Below are 24,250 nucleotides of genomic sequence, written 5' to 3'. Positions count from 1 at the left end.
AGATATAGAATTGTTTAAAGAGTTGATGAACTCTGGAGTGTGTCAGCTCATTCACTCTGTAGTTTCTTTGCTGGGGTTTTACCGGCCAGAGCAAGGTTCAAGACCAACGCGTGGCGGAACGACTTTTGCTGCTCAGCGTAGATTATGTAAGAAATTAGGACACCGGTAGTCGCCACGCAGGACAGAAGACTGCCAACGAGGGTCGGTATGAGGACCGGGGCATCGTAAGCCATTGTGGACCGAGCGGTGTGGAATAGCAGGTAAGGTAACCCGGTGTTTCACAGAAAAGAAGGTCTTGAACAGGAAGTATGTTGGTTATAGGAGTCGGTGAACGACCGCGGACAACCCTAGTCGCCGTCCGTAGACAAAATTCCGGGCTTCAGGAACGCTCTCAAATCCTGCTGTTCTGCCTGAAAGTAGCAAGAGGCGCCCCTAGAATCGCCTGGTCCTGGCTCGTGTCACTGACTTGCGATCAATAGTAATGGCTTGTGGCGCCGCGGAGCGCGACGATGGCGTAAGGGTTAAAAGTTAAAGTTTTCGGGATGATAGTCCAACATCCTAGGGACGAGTGGATGAGCAGCGGTACTTATTCCGTGGAACCCGACATGTGCGCGCCATGCTTCAGATCGGGCATGGGCAGCCTCTCATGCGAACACTATGTTGGTAACAGACTAAAACACATGGCGCAACGCTTTCGATCGACTCCATGTATGCGACGGTTCGATCGCCCTGAGGGGAACGGAGGCAAGTGGCGTGGGAAATCGCGTTCCGGGTAGTCCACCCCCACAAGTGCAGCACGTGCGGGGATCTGGAAGCCGCGTGTGGCATACAGGGTCCACGCCGGCTGGGCTCTGCAAGACAGCAAAGCTTGACTACTCCTAGCGAGCTGTCCAATACATCATCATAAGCAAGCCCCCTTGAAGCTTATCTCCTGAACGTCCCGCAACCATGGGCAAGCTGCATGCATGAATCACGTAGCGGGTATCGACATCTGGATGAATAGACGTAGCCTTGCGCCCGGGATCGGTGGCTGCAAACAATTCGAAATATTGTAAGCTTCTCCCTGCGATGCTCCGAGGATCGAAGCATGCAAGTCGCTCGAGTCGATATGGCGTCCATCCCTATCCTTGATCTCTATTAACCAGATTCATTATGAGGTCCGGTGGCTGTGTGAAACAGCCACTTGAGATTATCAGTAAGGCGAACGTCAGCAGGCAGTTGCACCGCAGGCAATTGGGTCGCACCGCCGAGAGCACCGCCGAGTCACTTCGTGGTACCACCGAAGCTGACCCCGACATAGGGGATACAAATAGTCAAAATGCCCAGCATGGCCAATCCGATGATCTTGGCCTGCAGCAGTTTGAACCATTCGCAAAAACGGCCTTCAGCTTCCCAGGGCATCCTAACGGAGACTGGTCTCAATACAGCCAAGCTGTTCTGCCGGCTTTAGCGATAAGCGTGTCTTTCCGCATCTGCTGCGCGAGTGATCGTATCCAAGGCTCAGGCACCATGCGAAACTTTTTCGCAGCTGGGTTGCTGCTCACAGCAGCGCATTTGGTAGCAGGCCACAACGCTCCGAACCCGCCTGCACCGCAATCGCCTTCGCCGTCTCAAGCCCGGCAAAATGGCGAACCTCAGAGACCCCATGGCAAAGACTTTGTGCCCGACCACTACCTCTCCGTAACATTCGAGAATCACACCGTGGCATGTCAGCATCACATGTCGGCCTTGGTGAACCACACGTCACCAGGACCGGCTATTCGCATCCCGGCTGGCAAGACGAGCTGGATTCGAGTATGTAACGATATGGAGGAGTACAACACAACAATGGTATGAAAATCCGCATCGCATAAAGTTTACCAGCTAACGCGGTCCAGCATTGGCATGGCCTCACACAGCGTACAGCGCCCTTCAGTGATGGTTCGCCTGTATCGCAATGGCCCATCGCTCCCCACAGGTGCTTTGACTACGAAATCCACCCGGAGCCAGAGGATGCGGGAACATACTTTTACCATTCGCACGTCGGGTTTCAAGCCATTTCAGCTGCTGGAGCTCTCATCGTTGAGGATGTCGGACCACCTCCATTCCATTATGACGAAGAGCGCATTGTACTCATTCAAGACTATTTCAACAAGTCAGACGAGACGATTGAGAAGGGACTGAGATCAGTGCCTTTTGTTTGGTCTGGCGAGACGAATGCAGTTCTGCTGAATGGCGTTGGTGTAGCAATTGGAGAGAAGGCAGGACAGGGAAACTGCAAACTGCCAGTCATCGACGTAGAGCCAGGTAAGACCTACCGCATGCGCTTCGTGGGTGCGACTGCCTTGTCGCTGGTCGCCCTCGGAATTGAAGGCCATTCCAGGATGGATGTGATTGTGGCAGATGGGAGCTATACACAACCGCACACTGTCGATCATATGCAGCTTTCTTCTGGGCAGCGGTTTGATGCCATCATGTGCACAAAGACAGTAGAGGAACTTGGCAACCAAACCGACTATATCATTCAATTCGAGACAAAGGACCGACCAGCTGTATATACCGGATTTGGCGTTCTACGCTACCCCAGTACTTCCCCAAAGATCACGACCGCTCCGGCCGTGAAGCCCTTGACACTTTCAAACGCTACCTACGACTTTCTCGAATATGCGCTCGAGCCGCTCGTACCCAATGACTTCCCCACGGCATCTGAAGTCACGCGACGAGTACACGTCACCAATGCTCAAATCAGACAGTCAGCAACTATTTGGCAATTGGACGGACTGAATTGGACCGAAGACACAGCTGCCAACTCCCCTCCATACCTGGTTGACATCTACAAAAATGGCCCCGTCGCAATGCCAAACTACACTGCCGCACTCGCGAACGGCGGTTGGGATCCGTACTCGCTCACCTGGCCCGCCAAGCTAGGCGAAGTCATCGAGATCATTCTCGAAAACACCGGAAGTCTTGTAGACAACAACGGAGGTTACGATTACCACCCCTTCCATCTCCACGGTGCACATTTCTATGACTGCGGCAGCGGAAACGGCACATATGATCCTATCGAGAATGAAAAGAAACTCGCGAACTACCACCCTGTGAAGCGCGACACCACGAATTTGTATCGTTACCAGACAAAAGGCACGGCGGGCAAAGCAATGGGCTGGCGCGCCTGGCGTATCAGGGTACAAAATCCGGGCTGCTGGATGCTGCATTGCCACGTATTGCAGCACATGATCATGGGCATGCAAAGCGTATGGATCATGGGTGACTATGAAGAAATTGCGACGATTCCGTACTCAGGCGCCGAAGGATACCTTGAGTTTGGAGGAACGGCATATGGAGGCCAGGATATCACGCCTGTGGTTAATCATAATTGGAATGACTAGGCGTAGTCGTTTGTTGGTTCGATCACTAAGATCAAGCACCCCTTCACCTTATGTACATCATATATTTAGACCTTGTATTTTTATAGAACATACAAACACACTTTTGTCATGATATCAAGCACTGTTTCCGATGCAGACTGTGAATCCGTTTGCTTGCAAGCGATGAGAAGGGCTTGAGAAGGAGACGGAGAGTGATACCTTTCCCTTGTGTCATGAACCATCCACCCATTTGTCACTCGATCGGATTTAGTTTCATTTAGTGCGCTTTGGTCCACATTACAAGAACTATCTTGTTAGTTCTGCATACCCCTTCCGTTTCTGAACCGCGGTAGATACTCAACACAGCGGCCCGCATTACGCGTTGGCCGATCTTGATTAGGAGGATATTTAGTCGGCATTTGAGTTCCGCTAAAACGAGACTAGCGCCCGAATTTTTTATGTGGCTTTGTTCTACACCAACACCAATTTTCCGCAATTGGGATAATCAAAGACATCGAGCATACGCTGCGGCTCTGGAAGGTTGGTGAGGGCCGACTCGTGAAAGTGCGGACGATATGGCTCAGCCATGGCTATGTTATAGCACACATCCACCTGGACAAAGCTCAATCCGAACTTTCCCCCTCTCACTGTAGGTTGCACAAAAGTTGCTGCTCCATTGAAAATAATACCAGCAACGTTCATTAATATTAGATAAACCTCATTCAAGTTGACTTCATCGCTCATGCGATAATCACGTGCGGCTTCTTATCGTCCATCACATCTTCACGCTGATGCGTTGCCTTGCCGTCCGTGACTCTGGCGACAGCCTCGATGATGGTATCGCGCACCTCTTCTCCATCAATGATAGCAGCCATTTCTTCCAGTGACGAGCCAGATGTTTCAACGAAGAGAAAGTAAACGATGACGAGCTCGACAAGCAGCCATACATCGTACACAATGTAGTCTGCACATACGAAGTCAGCGGGAGGGGAAAATGTCCGAAAATGGGCGAGGCTTACATTTCCACTTGATGGCCTCCAGAGCGATGGGATTGGCATATTGGTTGAAAATCAGCGCCAACGAGACGAAGAGGTTGTAAAGCACAAGACCCTATTCCGATTAGCGACTGTCGCATCGAGCGATTGCAACAACTTACCCTCGCACGCATTGTATACGGCAAAATCTCAACGACGTAGGTGACTTGCAACGGCGCCCAGGCGATGTTGAAACATGCATTGTACAAGAAGATCAAAGCCAGAATTGCTCGGCCGACAGCAGGTGACCCGGACCCGGACTTATCGACTTGCTTCTCAAATGTGGACTGCAACGCAGTCCACACGATGAAGCACACAAGCATGCAGGCGGTCGAGGTGAGGAACATGGTGCGACGTCTGAACCTGTTGACGAGGAGCGAGAAGCCGATCGAGGTTACGAGGTTCCAGATGGTAAGGATGCCGTTGACGAGTGTTTGTGTTTCTTGGGAAGTGATACCGATGGAGTCCAGAATGAGCGTGAGGTAGTACTGGGGACTTTTGTAAGCATGAAGTTTTCTTGGATGGAATCAGATTGAAGGGCTCACCGAGATCAGACCATTGCCGGACCATTGCGAAAAGAAGCCGACAGCGAGAATGATGAAGAATCGAAGCATGTTGCCTCGTGCATTGAAGAAAGCTACATACGAGCTTGTCTTGCTGGACTCTTTTTCGAGGCGCAGTGCTTCCTTGATCTCTTCCAGTTCGACAAGCACGATTGGATCGTGTGGGTTGCTGTTGGCATGGTACTGGATGCGAGTCAGTCATCCTCAACCTCAATTGATTCGAGGAGCATGATGCTCACCCTCGTGATTATTGCTTGCGCCTCGTCGCATCGGTCTTTGCTGACGAGCCATCGTGGCGATTCGACAATCCACCAGAAACAAATGATCTGGATAACGCTGGACAGTGCTTGAAGAATGGAAGGGATTCTCCACGCCCAATTGCTCATGATGCGGAAAGTACCGTACGTGGTCCAGGCAGCTACAATAGCACCCAGACTCCACAGCGAGTTGTAGATGCTGACCATCGGTGCTTTTTGTGTTGGAAACGCGAGCTCCATGATGAGAATGGGCGCAGCAGTGATGTTGAAGCCGAGTCCAAAACCGATGATGCCTCGCGCAGCAATGAACATGCCATCTGTGAGGATCAATGAGTGTTCCTTGGGTTAAACAAGGATGAGGTCAACCATACTGTTCTGTGCGCCACCCTGCAATCCTGTCCCGAGCAAGATGATGCAAGCGCCAAAAACGAGCGTCTTTTTACGTCCGAAGTAATCGCAAGCAAAGGCGCAGAACGGTAGCGAGCAAAGCTGACCGACATTTTGAATCGCGTTTAATCTTCAGCGGTTAGCTTGGCCGAGGAAGCTTATGTCGTAGAAGCATACAAAGCTAAGGTACTGGCGCCAGGTTGATGAAAGAACTCTTTCCACTCATCAAGAGACTGTAATCCGTCTATAAAATTGTCAATGTCCGTCCAGCCTTGCATCACCAATGCACCTACTCATCATAGACCCATCGTAACCAGTAGCATACGACGAGATCTGGCACAACACCAAGAGAAGATTGATGGTAATGATGCCTCGATCCGCAAACCACCCCGTCTTGCGGCCCATAAGGGCCTGATCCATTGTCGTAGGCGCAGTCGTCGACATGGTGACTTATTCACGTCTGCAAAAGCAGTTCTCGGTGTCGTGTGAGTCGCAAGCAGCCAATTCCGAGACTTTGTATCTCTCCCCACACGGAACAGCCCCTCGGATGAGCTAGACTCATCGCGAACCCTCGTGCTCGTTATCTCACGAGCTATCTCAGGCACTATCGTGCGCACTGATAGCATCTGTCTGCTGCAGGTTCATGGGCGTGCGGGGAAAAGCCTCCGCGTCTCTAGCCATAGCCCTTTGGGTTCTGGAATGGGACTTTGTCCGGCGCCAAAACAGTTTTGCCGGGTTCAGCGGGTTGGCCGCCCCACGACGATTCTCGACAACTGAATCACGTACCATGTTCCAACAACGAGTAACATGACTATCTTCGGCCTACGGCCGGCTTTTGTTCAGCTTCCTTTTCGCCTATGCAAAAGATAGGTGGAAATGTGATCGCGTGCGCATCCTCTGCCATGGCGCCTCGCTCATGGCAGCGACGCGATGGTGGTGGAGAGCGATAGTCAGGGTCCATTTCTCCATGTGCATGACTAGAGCGAGTAGGTCATGCGAAATTGCGGAGCAGGTCTTGCGGAGCAGAGATGCATTTAGAAGTCGAGTATTTTCGTGGGAAGAACTCTTGCGGTTGTCTCCCATCCTTTGACATTCATCATGCTTGGCCGTCGTGTTCTCGCCGTTGTAGCATCGGCTGCTGCCTTCTCTTTGGCAGCAGCGTACGAGCAGATGCGAATGAATCTTTCGACATGTTAGTAAGGGATAACAGAACTTGGAGACCTAGTCTGACCTTCCCTCAGCTGCTCAAGATTACTTCGACTACTCTATGAGCTTGGGTGACGCTCGATTTGATGCAAGCTATGGTTACGTATGGTACAACGACAATGGTCCCTGGTCGACTCGCTTTACAGCCTGGCACATTCCGGGTCTCTTGCATCGAAACCAGGGAGATGACGTTGCCAATGCTCAGAAGGCATTACGAAACCTCATCAATACTCAAATGAGCGAAAACTATACTTCGCCATGGTATGGCAATTACAAGCTCGCTCCAGATGAACCGAATCCGACATATGTTGGAGAGCTGTACCCGCAGGAGATCTACGCCACCTACGATCCGAACTGGAGAGCTTTCATTGGATCGGCCATGGTACAAGCAGTTGCTGAATTTGAGCATTTGCTCGATCCACAACTCGTTCGGGACATCGAACAGTCACTGGCAACTGCAGCAGTAGGAGAAATGCGCCGCAATGGCACGGCCCCGGACAACTTGATCCTTGGGTACACGAACCCGCAACTCATTGGTACTCTGATGATCGGATGGGTTGGCGAGCGCTTGAACAACCACACTTTCATCGAAGAGGCGAACGCTCGCGGTCAGGACCTTTTCGAGCTTTTCACTGCAAATGGTAGTAACACCTTTGCCGAATATAATTGCCCGACTTACTATGGCGTTGACACCTTCGGCCTTGCAGCAGCCATAAAATATGGGCCTAGAAATTCGAGTCTGACCAAGCATGCACCTTTCATGCTGACCGAGCTCTGGAAGGATATTGCAGACCATTACAATCCATACCTTGGGAACATGGCTGGACCGTACGATAGGGCGTATGCTAGAGATATGCCTACACATAGCGCTATTGTCGGTCAGTTCTGGTGGGGAATGTATGGTTACGAGAAGGCGCCGGTACCCTGGAAAGGTAACGATGACTTCAGGTACGACCTAGCGCAGGGTCCTTCACTCGCACTCCTCATGGCCACGGTGAAGAACATCATTACTCCAGAAATCGAAGAAAAGTTGTTCACGCCTCTAAAGACGGAGAGGATGCTTCGGAAGACGATTCACCAGGACCTCAAAACGGACGTAGTCCGCTACGCAGATTCATGGTTGAGCCACGATATGATGATCGGAGCCGAGACATTGGCGGAAGATTTCAACCGTGGCAAGCAGTTTACTCCCGCAATCGTGCACTGGGCGTCGGATCCTTCGCATACCCCGTTCCCGTATGGAGGATGGTTTTCGCTGTACCCAACAGCATCGACCATAAAGTCTAAAGTTGAGGCGCGCAGCTTGACCGTATCATATCCCAACACGACTCAAAAGGGTACAGACGTCTTCACATACATGATCTCCGGTATCCCCCCACCGTGGAACCTCGCTGGCAATGTTGTGGATGGATTCTCCAATTTGCCATGTTTGAGCGTGAATGTTTCCGCACCGGGCTTGGAGCAGCAACCAACGAACTATTGGAACAACGTAATCGCAAGCCACTACTATTACAATATCACTTACGTTGTACCTGCGAACTATTCGGGCGTGCCGACCATGAGCTTTGAGCTGGAGTACACTTGCTGATTGGCTAGAAAGGTATTACGGCTGCTGCAACCTCGTAGACTCGGTTAGCAATATGCTGCAAAATTTTACGTATTCCTAATAATGTATGTTCCTTATTTGCATTGAGCGAGAAACTTTTCTAAAGTGTGGATGAGCTGTTCTAAGGTTGTGATCTAACGTTGTCTTGAACATAAATTTTCTCCTATGCTGTCCAGATTGCAAAACACAGCGTAGTGTGGATTCTCACGGTCAATGGGTGTGTTGCCATGGAATGGTCTTCGGATTGCTCAGAAGTTGCAGGTGGATGGTCTGGTGCTCGTGTCACGAGTAGGTAACGAGCGCCGAAAAGTTGTGCCATTTAGGCGCTCCGGCGATCTGCACGGCAAAGCGCAACTTCACCGGGCCCACTTCTGCGCTCGAGTCGGTCCTCGAGTCATCATCTCTTCTCCGCGGTAAATCGACATCAATAATCTGGCCGCGCAATCGAGTATGAGCAGTCAATGCGTGGCTAACCGGCGGTCATGAACGCGGCTCTTGCAAAGTCGCTCTGGTCCCGCCAAAGCTCCACTTCGCGAGGACCCGCCCGCACTGTCCTTTCTGAATGTTAGCAGACCATGTTCCATGTACCAAAAGCCAGGTCGTTTCGTCGCGATTGACTGCGACTGCAATTTTTATTATTCGTTAACCCGAGCACGGCAATGCAGTTGTGTTTCCCCTGGCGTCGCTGGTCGAGCAGGTCGTCTGGTTCGGCTTTGACCAAAACCGTTGAGGATGATGAATGCGAAACCATACAAGTGAATCAAACGAAGAGCGACCCGGATATAAGGGAGATATATGGCTTTTCAGAAGCCACAGAAAGAATCAAGAAGGAGTTTGAACTGTCGGACGATGATGTACGGCGCATAGTTGGCGGTTTCGTGGAGCAGATGAGTATGTTCATGCTCACATTGCTCGCAGAGTTACTAATGCGGTATCAGACAAAGGATTGTGGAAGTCAGGTGAAGCGATCGAACAATTACCGTCGTTCATCACCCAACTACCCACAGGTCGTGAAATGGTGAGTAGACAACTCTGAATATATGGGTCACGTTGCGCTGATACTTTAAAGGGCACGTACTTGGCAGTCGATATGGGTGGTACCAATATCCGAGTCTGTGCTGTTACATTCAATGGCGATGGGACATATTCGATGGCCCAGCACAAAGAGACCATTCCTCTAACTTTAATGACATCGCAAGACCGCAATGAGCTTTTTGACTGGGTAGCTCGAGTTGTTCAGGGCTTTGTAAAGGCCAACGATCTCGGGGCGAATACTCCCGATCCGGGTCTCACTCAACGCCAGAGCAAGTCGGCATTCAGTCTCGGTTTCACCTTCAGCCATGCTGTCCAGCAAACGAGCATCAACAGCGGTACCTTAATCAGATGGAGCAAAGGGTTTGACATTGACGGCGTGGTTGGGCTGGACGTGTGCGCTTGTCTTCAGGATGCATTCAATAAGCTTGACCTACACATCACAGTGACCGCCCTTACAAATGACACGGTTGGAACATTGCTAGCTCAGGCATATGTTGCACCAGCTTCCACGAAGACTGTACTGGGTGCGGTCTTTGGGACAGGCACCAATGGTGCGTACGTTGAGCGGACTTCAAAAATCACCAAGCAACCGGCGTTGGCCACTCATCCAGAGGCTACGATGATTGTCAACACAGAGTGGGGCAACTTTGACCAAGGACTCAAGTTCCTCACGATGACAACTTATGACTGTGCCATCGACAAGGCCAGTGTCAATCCTGGGTTCGAGATGTTCGAAAAGCAAATTTCAGCTATGTATTTGGGGGAGATCTTACGAATGGCGATACTTTCGCTCTCACAAGATCAGAGCCTGAATTTTTTCGCCAAGTTGGCGATTCCAAAAAACTCAAGCTTGTACGTTCCGTGGAGCCTGGATACTTCGATCTTGAGCCATCTTGAGAGCGACACCAGTCCAGAGCTCTCGATGAGTCGACAAGCCCTAGGAATATGGCTAGGGGTTGCGCAAGTCAGTTTTGACATCGCATCTGCTATCAAGTCCATAGCACATGCCATAGTACGGCGATCGGCAAGACTCAGCGCGGTCGCTTTGGCGGCTGTCTTGGTCCAAACGGGATGTTTAGCAGATATCTTGAGCTCTGAGGACAGATTTTGCATAGGCGTAGATGGATCGCTCATTGAGCATTATCCCGGCTTTGTCGTAGAGATAAGAAAAGCGCTTAGAAGTATTGAGCATGTGGGAGAGTTAGGAGAGTCGCGGGTAGATATCACCATCGCTAAAGATGGCAGCGGCGTCGGTGCGGCGCTGGCGGCGCACATGGCATCGAACATGGGTGGCTGATCTGCGAGACGCATTCGCGATATACCAGATGCAATGCATACGTTTGATTCTTGTCATGATGGAAGACGACGATCCGGATTTTGTGCCAAGCCGCTAGGGCCCGAGTAGGAACGCCCTAAGGAAGGAAGCAACTCCGACGATCACAATGGAGGAGTGGATGCCGTCTCGAGTCGCTTCTTGTCTCCTACACGCCGCTGTGCGTAGCAACGTGTACACGTGAAGCTAAATGGAAGACAGCATCAGCTATGACAGATATCGTGCCCAAGGGTATGGCGAAGGCGGCGTACGGCCAACTAAGGCGTGTGGTTCGTGTGTCCCCATCACCGCTCCCGAAACACGTCAGGATGTTCGCTGACGTAATCCAGTCGAATGTCGCAGGCAGAAGGTAAACCAGCGTCGAAGTAGTAGAGGTGATCCCAGCTCAGCTTCGTTAGATGAAGTGCGAGCCTGCACATGGAGGGCCGTGTCGGAGATGTCGAAACAGCAAAATCGAATGCGTCTTCAAGCCTCGAGCCAACGCGCGACAACCCACCGCGACAGTCTCCCCAAAAGCTTTACCGCCGCATGGATCATCTCCACCCGAGGTTCTGGCCCGGTTGGCAGCTATTGAAGCTGTACTGGGTATGAATGGAAACAATCATCCCATAAGCCCCAGTTCCGGCACAGTCATCTCCACCAGTCCTGTGAACACGACTAATGCCGAAGAGGAAGATCAAGGCGATCCGACACTTGGTGGATTGTGGCCAGCCGTTGAATTCCTGAGAAGAAGAAACGTGTCTGCCACGAACAGAATCTGGTCTAGATCTGTTGTTTCGCAGCTCTGGCTTTCGTGAGTGCCCTCCTGACCCTCACCATAACCCAGCTCTAAGATGACAGGTTTTACACAAACATGGAAGGCCTTCATTTCCAGTCAGAAAGTGAAGCTTTCAAAAACCCGACACCGCTTTTGCTGGTAGCCACCCTGTATGTTTCGGCGCTGCACCACACATCCGCCGAACTCGCTGCTTTGGCGCCGGAGTATTTTCGAGCGGCATGCAGCGCCATCATGGAGCTATCTGTCCCAGAGTCCTTAGCACAATCAAGCACATACTCCCCTGGTGGGTCGGTACCGTTGCTTACTGTGGAACAAAAGGCATTCCAGAATGTCCTTGGTCTTATATTAGCCGGGCTAGTTTCTGAAGCTTTCGTAGACATGACAGGCATCTGGATATCAATTGGTTATCGGTTAATATTGGATCATTGTCCAGTTTACATCGATCAGAGTGCGAACAAGTGGCGACAACTTTTTTCTGGCTTACAGGTCTTCCGTCACTCGCATGCTTACCTGACGCTTCTTACTGACATCCCATAGATTATCGACCTCGAGCATGCTTCCCTTCACCTTTCCTGCACGATCGTGCCCATTCAGGCGCCTTTGCCGTCGCTCCGGCAACTGCAGTGTTATACTGAAGATCCATTCAACAGGCTTACGGTAGTACCTCGGTCCGCAGCTAAACCGCGACATTTCTAATACTTCCACGACAGGTTATGATGCACAACGGTCTCAGCCACTTTGCTGGTCGCGGTTTGCCTACCATTTGGTCTGTAATGTCATCTAACCAGTCTGAAGCTGGGGTTGCCCCGGTTTTCCCGTTCACCGATAGAGACGCGCAGGTCATCAAGGAGTGGGCACGGAGCCTGGATGATTGGCTTGTGAGCTCAAATAGTGAGCATCGTGCGGCCGCTGCATCACCTGGCACTGACAATACTAGGACCAACCAACACTGGCTACGACGGCATCCAGATTCGACGACAGTACAACCTCCACAGACTATTCGTGCTCTCGATTTACCACCCTGCTCGCGGGTTCGATCTCTTTGCAGCCAGCGTCGCATTGTCCGAACGACATGAGCTTCTCCTCTCCGCCCGTGCGACACTTATGCTACGGAGAGACGACAAGGGAATTTGGGCAAACTGGGACTTGGTAGTATGTTGATGACAAGCATTTTAGCCGATTGATAATCCGACTGACTAAGTAGATGATCACGTGGGCTGCCATACTTGTGCTTCAGGGTGCACAGGGCGGGGTCGGAGAGCACGAAGGTAGTAGTACCAGAACAACTTCTCGTATTCGACTGCTAATACCTGACTAAGATCTTTCACTTGTGCAAGACCATCTCGAAGAGCTGCGGAAAACAAAGCGGCCAGCTCCCAGCCTCCATCACATGTTAGCTGACCGTCTCGAGACGTGGCTCCAGAGCGTGAACCTGTCGCCGAACTTGAATCTCACACAACCCGTATTTGACCCTTCCTGGTCACTTTTCGATCAGAACAGCATACAAATTGCTTCTGGTTCGATGTTCCAACAAACCGCCCTTGACGCTGGATCAGATCTCGACAACCCTAGCATCACTGGTCAGACAGATGCAGATGCGATGGCGCATCAGCAACAGCAAAATTATGACGACCCTGGCTTTTGGAACGTCTACGGGAATCATAGCGCATCTTGGCCATCCAATCTCACTCGAATATTCGGCAACACAGCGTTTTCAGACACTGCAGATAATGAAGGTGGATCATGAAGAGAATTGTTACATATGACTACACAACTACCGCGCCTCTCTCGATTCTAGAGCTCATTCGGTCGAAAGATAGATCTTGTATGCCTGGTGACGGCGCGCGGCTAATTACGCCTGCCACCCGAGACCCCATGCTATCTGGAAAGAGATCGGGAGTTGTCGCTCGCGATATGGAATGTGCTGATGGAGCTAACTTCTTGTCGTCCACAATGAAGAGCATCTCCGCACCCGAGTCCTGTCTATCCCTGCCATCGATCGGCATCGGTCGTTCGATAGCGATATTAACAGCTGTTCCCTGGGTCGTCATTGAATTTGGGATCCGTACTGCCATATCAAATTGCTTCGCGACCTGTTCGATGCTCTTGAAGTACTGCATTGCGTTAGGTGACGCGACTTTGAATGTAAAGTCGACACTTACCTTCACTGTCTTGACCTGCAATTCCAATGTGGCATCTTCATCGCATACGACCATAGAGTGCGGATGCATCTGCAGTGCCGACAGGGTATACATGTGGTTCACTCCACCTTCTATGCACTTCTGAAGAGCGAGAGCTTTCTGCGCGCCGGTCACAATGACGACTACTTCTCTGGCCTGTCGTAACATGATCAGCAAGCGAAGTATACAATGCGTCGAGGAAGCCATACCTCAAGGATCGTTTGCACTCCTACCGTTAATGCCATTTTCGGTACAAGATTCAAATCGTCGTTAAAGAATCTCGAGTTCGCAATGATTGTATCATACGCCAGCGTCTTAACTCTTGTGCGGCTTGCCAAACTCGATCCAGGCTCATTGAACGCGATGTGTCCATCTGCACCGATGCCGCCGAGGAAGAGCTCGATGCCTCCGACTGAATTTATCTTTGCCTCATAGGCAGCGCACTCAGCCTCAAGGTCTGGGGCGTTGCCATTGAGAATGTTGATATTGTTTGGCAGGATGTCTATGTGCGCAAAGAAGTGCTGGAACATGAACGAGTGGTAGCTTTCGGGATGGTCGCGATCGAGGCCAATGTATTCATCCTGCGAGACATTAGAAAGTGCTTTGAAACGCGAAACGCGGCCTTGCGAACCATGTTGAATGTGACGACATCCTTGAACGAGATCTCGCCTGCGCGGTGCTTCTCCACGAGTATCTTGTATATGAGGATTGGACTGCTACCAGTGGGTAGTCCGAGTACGAAGGGTCGCTCTTGTGTTGGTGCGAATCTGTGAATGCGATCTATGCAAGTCAGACCGACTATCTGGACAGTCGCCAGCGTCCCTGCCTTACCTACGATATATTCGGCGATGTACTGCGACGCAGCAAGTTTCTCGTCTCGAATGACTAACCTCATTTTGTTGGAATATTATGAGTACTATTGGTCTTGGAAACAAGTTTCGGATTCTGTCACGATGATTGAATGCGTTCTAGAGATGCAGTGTGCGAAGTACGAACGGCCAGCAACACTCCGTCAGCTTATACTCTAACAAAAGCGCCCCATTCCAACATCCCATCTCATGACCGCAATGTCGCCGCGATCGAGCCCCAGTTCACTATCATGATCATCATCCAGAGATAAGTTCTTCAGTGTAAGCTCGGTGATACAGTCGGAGAACCGGCGAACCCGGTGATTTGGCGGCTTCGCCGGCTGTGCGTATGCGGCTTAGGGCGAGTCGGGCAACGAACTTCGCAACCGTGGTACTGCCAATGCTATGATTGGTTTGAATTAGAGTTTTGGAGCACTCGAGTTGCCATTTAATCTACGTCACGACAGGTTTGCGGTGTTCAGCGGAGTAAGGAAAGTGACCCGGTATCTGGCATAGCTTGACCTCGATGTCCGCACAAACCGTATGGCCAACTCCCATGTATATTCACACATATATTTGGGAACACATTGAAGCTATTCAGACAATAGACGACTTGCGACCTAATTTCATCCCTGTCCTGCCTTTAACACGGTGAAACAAAATATGCAAGAACACTTTGCGTTGGAAATGAAGTATCCGTGTATCACGGACTTCTCTAATTGAGAACAACGATTTTTGCGTCCATTGAAGTGGAAAGCTTGTGAGGAGATCACGAAGCAACAGAGGGCGTTACGTGTAGAAAGAGCAGCAATAGACTGAAGGCGCTTCCAGTCAATAGCACAACTGTCATTCGCCTGAGATTGATAGCGTCACCCACCTCAAGGAAAGCCTGCACCTTCGAACCTGCCTCATTTTTGCGCGCGCATGCAGTGCGAAGTTTCCTCTCTTCGCGGCTTGGAATCGGCTCAACAAGCACAGCCAGCGAAATTTTTGGATCCCTTCAAAGCGAATATGTTTGCCCTCAACAGCCACTACACAACCCCTATCATCACATTAATTTCAGTCTTGTAACAAATTTACTTATATTTGCGTCAGGTTCCGAGTAATGCTCTATAAAATGCAATCCAGCTCCCCACATACGCATAAGCTTCCAGTCAACCCCGAACAGCGGCACAACGCCTCAGACGACCTCAGAGACTGTAACGCCCGACGCCCAAAGCAAAGGAAGGCTGGCCCTCAATCTCAGTCCCAACGATATCTACGGGCGATCTTAGCCGCTGGAGAAGATAACATAACTCGAGAAAAGCGAGCCGCTAGTAGTCCCCCTTCGAGGAGGAGGAGGAGATGGATATGTTGCAATACCACGCCAAGTCAAACATTTCGGCCATCAATCTTCAACTAAAAAAAGATTTTGTTAAAACAGTTCCTCATGAGGTCATGCGAAAAAAGGGACAGGGACCTTTGTCTCAAAGCAAAGAGAGAACTGATGTTGCAAACACTTTATTCGAAATTGCTTGGTAAATACAAGAGGCCTACAGAATTATCTTCGACATCGAAATCATCGCAGGAGTTGCTCAAAGACATCTTAAATAAAGTCGTGTGTGTTTTGGATATGGAATTATATCAATGAATGAGAATGCAGCGTTCATTTTTATGTGGCAGTCGACATAACTTGAAGATATGCACGACATCAATGTACTTCAACTTTGACGATGGAGTGCTGTGTGTTGCTTTAGGATACTGTATAGGCTGCCATTGTGTTCCACCATGGTCGCCTACCTCCCGATTTAGTAACATGTGGCCCGATAAAGTAGACTGGGCATCCTTAGCTCCCTATGGTGAACGTTCTGTGTCCAGTCGCCCGTTTGACCTAGGTCCAATAGAATTGTGTGCGACCATGACGTCGTACAATAAGCCATGAGTTGTCAGCTTCCGGCAGTCACCCTCAGCTCCACGAGACTGAAGGTTCAGCTCACCCTGCAGCTCGCGATGACCCCGCACTGTCACCTGGACACTCAGCTCTTCTCCAAGTAACATCGAAAGGACACAACCACAACCATGGTGGAGCCTCTGTCTTTAGCTGGGATACTGATCGCGATTCCGCCAGTCGCTGCAGCCTTGATAACAATTGCTTCCGACATCAAAGAAGCTAGGAAAGACATACAGAACCTAGTGGGTGATCTTTTCACTCTCAAAGGAGTACTGGAATATGTGCAGTCCGTGCGAATAATATCTTTTGATAAGGAGAAACACAACTTCGACTCGGCACAGTTCGATGGCCTATTACACGATGCAGGGTCTATTTTGGCTGCGCTGAAGTTGTCTCTGAAGGTTGGCGATTCAGTGGTCGCGCAGAAGTGGAAAAGCATCAAGTGGCATTTCAAGAAGACAGAGGTTCTGGAACATCGTCAACGCTTGGAGGAGGTAAAAAGTGCGATGTTAATGGTGATGATGGGAGATAGTTTGTGAGATTTTCAATCCAATTCTGGGGCTGCGACTGATAAGCATTGACAGGAACTACAACCAAGCAATCTTGGACGAAGTGGCTCAACTACGGACCGAGGTTTCGAGCGACAGGAAGGTACGGGACCTAGAGATCTGGGGTACGCATGTTTCACAAACCGCGTGCCTGTCTAACTTTGGACAGAGCGGAAGAGAAAAGTTCTGTTCAATTGGCTCGCCCCAGTCGCACCTCAGCTGGAACATACCAATGCGCTAATGCAACACCTGCCTGGAACTGGAGCTTGGTTTCTTGACGGCCCATTTACTATCTGGAAAGACTTATCAGATGAACAGGCTGCTGTGTTGTGGCTGCAAGGAAAGTGTATGTATAGCCGTCCATTGAGCGGTCGTTCCTCGTATACTGCTGCGCTAACGAGTTTTGTGCAGCCGGTTCGGGAAAGACAACACTTATGTCAGTATGTGTAGTACCCAATATCGGCGATTACTGACACCGTACCAGGGCGCGCTCCGCGGAACAGCTTAGCTCTGAGATCAATCGACAAGATTCAACAGTTTGCACACGTTTCTACTGCTCCTTTGGCACTCTGGCATCACAACAGTTGGTCAATATCCTTGCATCGATATTAGTCCAGGCGTGCGAGGCGATCCCTTCAATGTACGACAAAATTTCAACAAAGTATGCGGAAGCAGCCAATGCGCAACAGCCCCGTAGCGTTGAAGCCAGCGAACTTCTTCAAATCCTCGTCGAACACGTGACCAAAGTTTCTCGCTTTTACATCTGCATAGATGCGGTCAACGAGAGCACTGAGGCCGAAATCATTCAGAAGACCATGGGTGGTCTCGCAGGGAAGTGTAAAAACATTCGACTGTTCATCACTAGCACACATGAACCTCACGAGTCAGCCTTTAGAGAAGCCAGATTTATAACTAGCACAATGAAGGCGAATCTCGTAGACCATGACATAGCCACTTATCTCGACGAGGAAATCACTACGAGCGATGAGTTGAGAAAATGCGATCCATTGGTCCGTGAAGAAATTCGTCGGACTATCCTTGGTCGATCCAGTGGAGTGTGAGCTTTAGCATCTAATTCTTAACTGATAAGTTACAGAAGCTAACACGGGTAGATTCCGATTCGCGGAGTCTCAGCTACAATTGACACGCATCGCAGCACAACATACGGGACGTGAAGTCCGGCGACAACTTTCGCGCATGCCTAGCAGCCTGAATGAGACATACGTACGCAGCTTGGGTGGTCATATCAATAACCCTATCCATCGCAGGTACTTGCGTACTATGCTTCTATGGCTCAGTTTCGCCACTCGTCCCCTCACTCTGAGGGAGCTTAGTGAGGCGATAGTGGTTGAAGACGAGGACACCGACCTGGATGAACAATGCAGACTCCATGACCCAAATGTCTTGCTGCAGCTTGGTCAGGGCCTGGTGGAGCTTGATAAATTCACTGGCTTTGTGTCGCTCGGTCATTCCTCTGTGAAGACTTGCCTGACCTCAACCTACATCCAGAATACGGAAGCTGCAGACTTCGCACTCAACGAGACGAATTCTCACGACCTTATCATGCGTACCTGTGTCACGTATCTTCGTTTCCGACCATTCAGGATTGACTCCAGGAATACTTTCGATACACTTTCAGCTCGATATCCATTACTGTCTTATGCGGCACTGAATTGGCCCCTGCACATCACCGGAACTGGCACAGCGACTCTGGAGGGAGTCAGACACTTAATTTCTACACAGCATATGCCCAGGGGTGGAGCTTATGCATTCTGGATTTTGTACGTGTCGAGAAACGTTCCTCTCGGCGTCATTCTTCAAACATCCCCACTTTACTATGCTTCATCGTTTGGGTTCACCAAACTTGTGGCAGTCCTGCTTGCAGACAGCCATGGATTGGATCTTGAGAGACCGGAAGGACGTGTAGGCTCCACTGCCCTTCAGGTTGCATGCTTCCGCCGCCAGAAGGGCGTGGTGAAACTCCTTGTCGAAGCGGGCGCGAATTCATTTTCTCCTGACGGCTCAGGCGTTGAAGGCGGATTTTCCTCGCTCTTTTGGGCAAAAAACAACGGCTGGGATGATATCGTGGAGTTAATGATTGAGCATGGTGTTGCAAACAAACACAACTACCGAGACCGTTCTCATGGGGTTTATGCCGTCGATCTCGCGAAGAAAGTTCAGGCGGTGTCACTTCAAGATACGCATGCATGCTCGACGGTCGAATCGTTAATATGTACGAAAGAAGAATAGTAAATTCGTGATTGCCAAGCTCACCGAACTACCATAAATCTGCGCCGATACAAGCTACAGTTGAGCCCTGAGTTTCGCTGGTGCAGGGCTTTCAGCCACTCGATCGCATGTCTTTTCCACATGTTCATGAAATCGGCATCGATCCCTGTCTCGATACTCTTCCTATATCTCTCTATACGTTCTTCCATCCTGGCGTACCTCATCCAGATACCGTCTCCAACATGCATTGAACTTCTTCCTGATTGATCCCAAGCGCACCACTCCAGGTTTCATCGGGCTTTTCGGCTCGAACTCGGATGGATCTGTTGTAAGGATACATTGGAATGCTACCAGCTGTCTCATAGGGCATGACCCATGTCCCTTGATAGCATCGGCGAGTACATCCCAGCCTGGACTAAACTCACAATCGTTCATGTGTTCAGCCATAGCATCAATGAGGACATTGCGATACGTGGATGCGATTTTTTTGTTGGGAAGCCCAAGCGCATACTTATACGTCATCATTGTCGTCCTTTTCTCCTCGAATTGCCAAGTTGGATCACCTCGTGGTTGACGGGTGGCTATTTTGCGCGTTCTGAGATCTAAGATACCCGGGTTCCCAGGTTGCAAAATCAGTGCGCAAACTGTTGTCGGGCAGAGGCGGGTCGGATCTGTAACCACATATTGGTTCCAGAGGCACTCGTCGTTTGGGCGCTTGGTCTTCGAATGCATCTATTTCGTCCTTCGAGTCCGGATCGTGACAGTAATAGCTTTCAATCATTATAAATGCTGGACACAAGCGACGATTCCAAGATTCTAATCAGAAAGAGCTTGAATTGACTGGAATTTTGGAACCATGGAACTGCTCCCAGCGGGTTGAACCTAGCTCCTTTTGATGTCCAATACCAGAGTCATGCCGCTCAACGACCACTTTTTGATCCGTGAGAACCGAAATCTGACTCACCCGGTGCACCTGTGGTGAGCTTCGAGTGCAGTGATGCACTTAAATTGTCACATGTAAATATAGTGTTCAATTGACGGCAAGATATGCACTCCATGCACATATGACAACAACATGAAAGTAGTACAAGAAAATAACCACAAGTACATAAGACCATAGAAGGCCTGGTAGCGTACCTTGCAGTAAGTCACGTAGCCGCCGCAGGATCACCACTGCTCACCGATGACCTTCACGCCTGCCAAAAACGCTCCAGCAAAGTCGCTTCCACAATGCCCAGCCACCATTTCTCGTATATCCTAATTGTAGACTCCGCCTTGGTACATCGAAGTCGACGGCCACGTCTCGCAGTAGGAAATCTTCCCCGCGATCTGCATTGCCAAGCAGCTTCATCCCGGGGCGGCTCGGAAGATCAAGCCCGCTAAGCCAGCCGATCCGTCTTGGGGCGTCGTATGGGTAAAATGCGCCCATCTTGGCTTGACAACTACCAAGCTTGGTATTATCGTGAGTTTGCGTTACCAAGACCATGGCGTCATCTCGAGAAAAGTATATATGTAGGTGAAGAAGTCGCTGGCGGGGGAATTATCATCAGCGAGTTCTCATTCTTTTGAGCAATCATGAAATTCTCCCTCATTGCCGCCCTGGCATCTATCGCTGCCGCCTCCCCTCTCGAAATTTCAAAGCGCCAATCCACCTCCTGGCAATACTCATGCGGATCCGGCGCCGCGCCCAGCTCCTTCAAAGCCTTCAATCTCGGCAGCTGCACCGCGCAACTCACGCTCAACAAGGACCGCTACATCGGCGTACAATGGGCCTTTGAAGCAACCTACGCCGACGGCACTCGCGCCGTGCACGCACCGTTCCGGGGCGTCGCGAATTTCGGCGTCAGTGATGCCTTCTACCCGTTGCCGGGGAACAACTTCCTCACGGCCTTACCGGGGAACTCGGCGTTTACGGCTGTGCATGAGTTTGCGAATGTGTGTAAGGGCGGGCAAGCGCCGGTGAGTTGGCGGTTTTATACCACGAGTGCGAATTCGGCGTGTTCGTCGAGCAGTTACCGGTACACGTCGGGGCAGATTCCTGCGACGAATGGTGCGGTGAGGCCGGCGAAGGTGTCGGGTGTGGTTATTCGACGGGCGAACAATGCAGGTGACTTTACGGTGACTTGGGCGCCGGTTGCGAATGCTGTGGCGTACTCGGTAATTGTGCAGTACCCGACGGGCACGGATGAGATTGGACGGCCGTACACGAATGTCAGGGGTGCGCGCGTTCAGGTAAGTTCTGTCTCGAGATCTAGAGGAAACTTGATATTGACGGCTGAGCAGGGCGCTACTACACGCACTATTGCAACCACGACTAGAAGGCAAGACGTGCAGCGTGAGGCGATCGTGCATGCGGTCAACTCTCAAGGCGTGTGGTCTTTGACAACTGATGTACAGCCGGTCGCGGCGAGCTGGTAGGAATAGCAAGAGACGGTTCTTGAGGTGGTTCACAGGGAAATGTCTCATGCAGTCAAAGAAGAGGTTGGTGGGATACTAAATATGTGAGCATGACAGACTTGCATAATTTGTAATCAAAACCACATTCACATCAGTCAGAAATGCAGTTTGTTTCTTCTGAACGTTAGCCCCTTGTTCTTAGTGCTCGCAGAAGCTGTACACGCTCGACTCCCAGGCTTGTTCGGCGTTTCTCACATGCCTACTCCTTTCTTCCATTAACTTCACCCGATGTTCCCGCGCCTCTTCGATTCCCATGGGCAAAGCATGTCCTTCGGCGTCAACATACCCACGCACCATATCCAACAGCTCCGCGGGCAGCTTCGCATTGTCGCTCAAGGCAATATTGTCCGCAGTGAGCAAACCGCGTTCTTGCAGAATTGCGACGAGTTCCGCTGGAAGTTTGGCGAGTGCCTGCTTGCGCGCAACGGCGGTCGTTCCTAGGAGGTTCTCAGCGTACCATGACATTTGCTGTGGTGGGACGTTTGCGGTGCTAATGATGCGCATGTGGGGGTCGACGAGCCAGAGAGCAATGAAGCGGCGGTGACCGGGTTTGGCAGGATCGATAAGCTTGAAGGAAGACACCTGGTGTTGACTGGCAATTATGTTAGCGAAGACGTACTCGGGGCTTGACTGCGTGTCTAACAAGGTATTTGGAAATGCAAGCAAACGACCTTGTCGAGTTTGCACACTGCCATAGTTCTGCAGACAAGCATCGCCGCCTCCAGATCCGAGCGATGTTCCAAAGACGGATTCCATCCAGGAATATGACTGCTGTCCAACGGCGTACTCTGAATCGTACCCAAGGTCTTCCGACGTCAGCATACGAAATGACAAGTTATTGTCTGTAATGTTCTCGCTATCAAGATAGTACAGCGCGGTGCCGCAAATGTGCTCATTCAGCTGACCTTCGACGTGCCAGCTACCGGTCGGAAATTCGGCCTTCTGAGGATCTAACTCGATTGATGCCATTTTGACGATTATCTGGAGGCCGGTTTCCTTGAAGCGATCGATGAGGCGAGTACCTTCCTTGGGCGCATACTCAATTTCCTTAAAGACTGGCTCAGGAAGCTTAGGTTTGCGAACCACTCGCCATTTGTATTCCTTGAGCTGCTCTCCATCTTCGTCGTCATCATACGGATAGTAACCTTCTTCTTCCAAAGCGTCTTCATCCACTTCCAAATCGGCACAAGCATCCATGTTGTCAGGAATCCAATTGGCCTCGCATTCATCACTACACCGAGCGTTAATGCCCATATCAGATCATATTCAAGGCTATCGTCACTCACTCGGGATTATCGACTAAAGCTAGGCGAGGGCACGTTCTACCGGCGCAGCGCCTTGAAGTACCTTCATCCTGGGATAGGCACTGGTCCCACAGAGGGAGCGTCGTCTCCACGAGCTTCTCGATTGTGCGGTAGATTTCTGGATATTTGTTCGGGTGCAAGTTGTTGATATAGCTGGTCAACTTCACGCTGCCATCGTCTTGGAAGGCGACGTTGGCTGGCAGCCATTGGTAGTTGCTCGAGTAGTGATCGACTTCACGATTCCACAAACCACGGCGCTGATTATCATCGGATGGTAGTTCTTCTTCCTTGGGGATGATGGTGCCTTTTCCGGCCCAAGTTTTGATGGCATCTTCAACCCCAACACATTCTTCTGGAAATGCTCGTGTACGACCGAAGACAAGGGGATACATGGAAGGATGAACAAGATCTTGGACCATGTCTTGGGAATTTGGATGCCAGTCGGGAGATGCTTGTTGGTCAAGCTTGAGTTGGTCGAATGCACGGCGCAATGCTTCATGGAGCTCTTGAGTAACGAGAGTATCGGATTTGGCGATTGAAGCACAAGCTTCCATGGTAGGAACAATGCCAGTCTGCTCAAAGTACTTGGCCTTGCTGCGAAGTTCCTTGATACACTGTCAAGAAGTGTTAGCAAGTGAGTAGAATGTCGGAGGAGGCATGCTTACACAGTCGACTGTGTTTTCATTCAGGATGTTCTCTGGCATTTTCTCGCCACCGCTATGAGCCAATTTGTACAGCTCTTCATCTGGAATCGCAAGGGCTTCCTTGCGCCACTTTGCAACGATTTCTTCGTCAAATACCTTCTTGTGCCAGTCCGGCTTGTCAGTCAGCTTGTCCATGATATTCATCATAGCCAGTTCGCGGACATAGAGCAGCTCTGACTCTGTACCGTTGCCATCGTTAATTGCGCCATGAGGGTAGCCATAGCCTTCGCCTGTCCATGGGCCGTAGCGGATATCAAGACCGAGGCCGGGATAGGCAGCTGGCGTATCTGCTGCCATGTAGGCCGTTTTGAAGATGCGTTGTTGTGGTGTTGATTCTTGTAGCGTTACTCGGCTGAGTTGCGTGCTGCTGAATTGCTGATTTCTAGGAATGAGACACAGGAGCGTCGACTTCGATCGTTTTATACACGACAGCATTGGCCTAAAGCATGGATGCTAGCGCAGGCATCAGGACGCTGCCTGTCGCGGGAAAGGAGAGGTGAAGAA

The 24,250-nt window shown here is 50.6% G+C and overlaps 16 protein-coding genes across 16 annotated transcripts; 8 read left to right on the top strand and 8 right to left on the bottom strand.

Moving 5' to 3' along the window:
- Positions 1 to 481: 481 nt before the first annotated feature.
- SNOG_10838 (hypothetical protein) lies at positions 482 to 733 on the top strand (the record flags this gene model as incomplete). Its single annotated transcript, XM_001801045.1, has 2 exons — positions 482 to 514; positions 671 to 733. 2 exons carry the CDS (start codon positions 482 to 484, stop codon positions 731 to 733), a joined length of 96 nt encoding a protein of 31 aa, XP_001801097.1.
- A 973-nt stretch (positions 734 to 1,706) lies between these two features.
- Positions 1,707 to 3,368, top strand: SNOG_10837 (hypothetical protein; the record flags this gene model as incomplete). Its single annotated transcript, XM_001801044.1, has 2 exons — positions 1,707 to 1,794; positions 1,864 to 3,368. The coding sequence occupies 2 exons, from the start codon at positions 1,707 to 1,709 to the stop codon at positions 3,366 to 3,368; spliced, it is 1,593 nt and encodes a 530-aa protein (XP_001801096.1).
- A 719-nt stretch (positions 3,369 to 4,087) lies between these two features.
- Positions 4,088 to 5,513, bottom strand: SNOG_10836 (hypothetical protein; the record flags this gene model as incomplete). Its single annotated transcript, XM_001801043.1, has 5 exons — positions 4,088 to 4,311; positions 4,367 to 4,457; positions 4,504 to 4,869; positions 4,927 to 5,127; positions 5,184 to 5,513. 5 exons carry the CDS (start codon positions 5,511 to 5,513, stop codon positions 4,088 to 4,090), a joined length of 1,212 nt encoding a protein of 403 aa, XP_001801095.1.
- Positions 5,514 to 5,746: 233 nt separating this feature from the next.
- Positions 5,747 to 6,032, bottom strand: SNOG_10835 (hypothetical protein; the record flags this gene model as incomplete). The annotated part of the gene is made up of 2 exons (XM_001801042.1): positions 5,747 to 5,832; positions 5,882 to 6,032. The coding sequence occupies 2 exons, from the start codon at positions 6,030 to 6,032 to the stop codon at positions 5,747 to 5,749; spliced, it is 237 nt and encodes a 78-aa protein (XP_001801094.1).
- Positions 6,033 to 6,261: 229 nt separating this feature from the next.
- Positions 6,262 to 6,492, bottom strand: SNOG_10834 (hypothetical protein; the record flags this gene model as incomplete). Its single annotated transcript, XM_001801041.1, has 2 exons — positions 6,262 to 6,361; positions 6,401 to 6,492. 2 exons carry the CDS (start codon positions 6,490 to 6,492, stop codon positions 6,262 to 6,264), a joined length of 192 nt encoding a protein of 63 aa, XP_001801093.1.
- A 363-nt stretch (positions 6,493 to 6,855) lies between these two features.
- SNOG_10833 (hypothetical protein) lies at positions 6,856 to 8,382 on the top strand (the record flags this gene model as incomplete). The annotated part of the gene is made up of 2 exons (XM_001801040.1): positions 6,856 to 7,622; positions 7,662 to 8,382. 2 exons carry the CDS (start codon positions 6,856 to 6,858, stop codon positions 8,380 to 8,382), a joined length of 1,488 nt encoding a protein of 495 aa, XP_001801092.1.
- Positions 8,383 to 9,059: 677 nt separating this feature from the next.
- Positions 9,060 to 10,785, top strand: SNOG_10832 (hypothetical protein; the record flags this gene model as incomplete). The annotated part of the gene is made up of 3 exons (XM_001801039.1): positions 9,060 to 9,291; positions 9,339 to 9,418; positions 9,470 to 10,785. 3 exons carry the CDS (start codon positions 9,060 to 9,062, stop codon positions 10,730 to 10,732), a joined length of 1,575 nt encoding a protein of 524 aa, XP_001801091.1. The 3' UTR covers positions 10,733 to 10,785.
- A 192-nt stretch (positions 10,786 to 10,977) lies between these two features.
- Positions 10,978 to 11,565, top strand: SNOG_10831 (hypothetical protein; the record flags this gene model as incomplete). The annotated part of the gene is made up of 2 exons (XM_001801038.1): positions 10,978 to 11,117; positions 11,217 to 11,565. 2 exons carry the CDS (start codon positions 10,978 to 10,980, stop codon positions 11,563 to 11,565), a joined length of 489 nt encoding a protein of 162 aa, XP_001801090.1.
- Positions 11,566 to 11,632: 67 nt separating this feature from the next.
- Positions 11,633 to 12,236, bottom strand: SNOG_10830 (hypothetical protein; the record flags this gene model as incomplete). The annotated part of the gene is made up of 2 exons (XM_001801037.1): positions 11,633 to 11,850; positions 12,071 to 12,236. 2 exons carry the CDS (start codon positions 12,234 to 12,236, stop codon positions 11,633 to 11,635), a joined length of 384 nt encoding a protein of 127 aa, XP_001801089.1.
- Positions 12,237 to 12,319: 83 nt separating this feature from the next.
- SNOG_10829 (hypothetical protein) lies at positions 12,320 to 13,293 on the top strand (the record flags this gene model as incomplete). The annotated part of the gene is made up of 3 exons (XM_001801036.1): positions 12,320 to 12,437; positions 12,484 to 12,698; positions 12,958 to 13,293. The coding sequence occupies 3 exons, from the start codon at positions 12,320 to 12,322 to the stop codon at positions 13,291 to 13,293; spliced, it is 669 nt and encodes a 222-aa protein (XP_001801088.1).
- SNOG_10828 (hypothetical protein) lies at positions 13,291 to 14,621 on the bottom strand (the record flags this gene model as incomplete). The annotated part of the gene is made up of 5 exons (XM_001801035.1): positions 13,291 to 13,660; positions 13,709 to 13,882; positions 13,936 to 14,307; positions 14,358 to 14,506; positions 14,558 to 14,621. 5 exons carry the CDS (start codon positions 14,619 to 14,621, stop codon positions 13,313 to 13,315), a joined length of 1,107 nt encoding a protein of 368 aa, XP_001801087.1. The 3' UTR covers positions 13,291 to 13,312.
- A 2,011-nt stretch (positions 14,622 to 16,632) lies between these two features.
- On the top strand, positions 16,633 to 19,302 carry SNOG_10827 (hypothetical protein; the record flags this gene model as incomplete). Its single annotated transcript, XM_001801033.1, has 5 exons — positions 16,633 to 16,998; positions 17,089 to 17,155; positions 17,371 to 17,398; positions 17,537 to 18,109; positions 18,165 to 19,302. The coding sequence occupies 5 exons, from the start codon at positions 16,633 to 16,635 to the stop codon at positions 19,300 to 19,302; spliced, it is 2,172 nt and encodes a 723-aa protein (XP_001801085.1).
- Positions 18,340 to 18,522, bottom strand: SNOG_20114 (hypothetical protein; the record flags this gene model as incomplete). The annotated part of the gene is made up of 1 exon (XM_001801034.1): positions 18,340 to 18,522. The coding sequence occupies one exon, from the start codon at positions 18,520 to 18,522 to the stop codon at positions 18,340 to 18,342; it is 183 nt and encodes a 60-aa protein (XP_001801086.1).
- A 199-nt stretch (positions 19,303 to 19,501) lies between the features above and the next one.
- On the bottom strand, positions 19,502 to 19,803 carry SNOG_10826 (hypothetical protein; the record flags this gene model as incomplete). The annotated part of the gene is made up of 2 exons (XM_001801032.1): positions 19,502 to 19,662; positions 19,707 to 19,803. 2 exons carry the CDS (start codon positions 19,801 to 19,803, stop codon positions 19,502 to 19,504), a joined length of 258 nt encoding a protein of 85 aa, XP_001801084.1.
- A 1,020-nt stretch (positions 19,804 to 20,823) lies between these two features.
- Positions 20,824 to 21,834, top strand: SNOG_10825 (hypothetical protein). Its single transcript, XM_001801031.1, has 2 exons — positions 20,824 to 21,513; positions 21,565 to 21,834. The coding sequence occupies exons 1-2, from the start codon at positions 20,857 to 20,859 to the stop codon at positions 21,697 to 21,699; spliced, it is 792 nt and encodes a 263-aa protein (XP_001801083.1). The 5' UTR covers positions 20,824 to 20,856; the 3' UTR covers positions 21,700 to 21,834.
- A 42-nt stretch (positions 21,835 to 21,876) lies between these two features.
- Positions 21,877 to 24,043, bottom strand: SNOG_10824 (hypothetical protein; the record flags this gene model as incomplete). The annotated part of the gene is made up of 3 exons (XM_001801030.1): positions 21,877 to 22,910; positions 23,086 to 23,656; positions 23,708 to 24,043. The coding sequence occupies 3 exons, from the start codon at positions 24,041 to 24,043 to the stop codon at positions 21,877 to 21,879; spliced, it is 1,941 nt and encodes a 646-aa protein (XP_001801082.1).
- Between the last annotated feature and the right edge of the window lie 207 nt (positions 24,044 to 24,250).

Source organism: Parastagonospora nodorum (assembly GCF_000146915.1).
Source record: "Parastagonospora nodorum SN15 chromosome Unknown scaffold_17, whole genome shotgun sequence".
NCBI lineage: Eukaryota > Fungi > Ascomycota > Dothideomycetes > Pleosporales > Phaeosphaeriaceae > Parastagonospora > Parastagonospora nodorum.
The sequence above is the reverse complement of the archived record's forward strand: the minus strand, read 5'-3'. Positions and strand labels throughout refer to the sequence as shown.

Coding starts and splice junctions, on each gene's coding strand:
- SNOG_10825 (XM_001801031.1), top strand. CDS start 20,857: ATGAAATTCTCCCTCATTGCCGCCCTGGCATCTATCGCTGCCGCCTCC. Junction 21,514..21,564: donor TCAGGGGTGCGCGCGTTCAG/GTAAGTTCTGTC, acceptor ACGGCTGAGCAG/GGCGCTACTACACGCACTAT.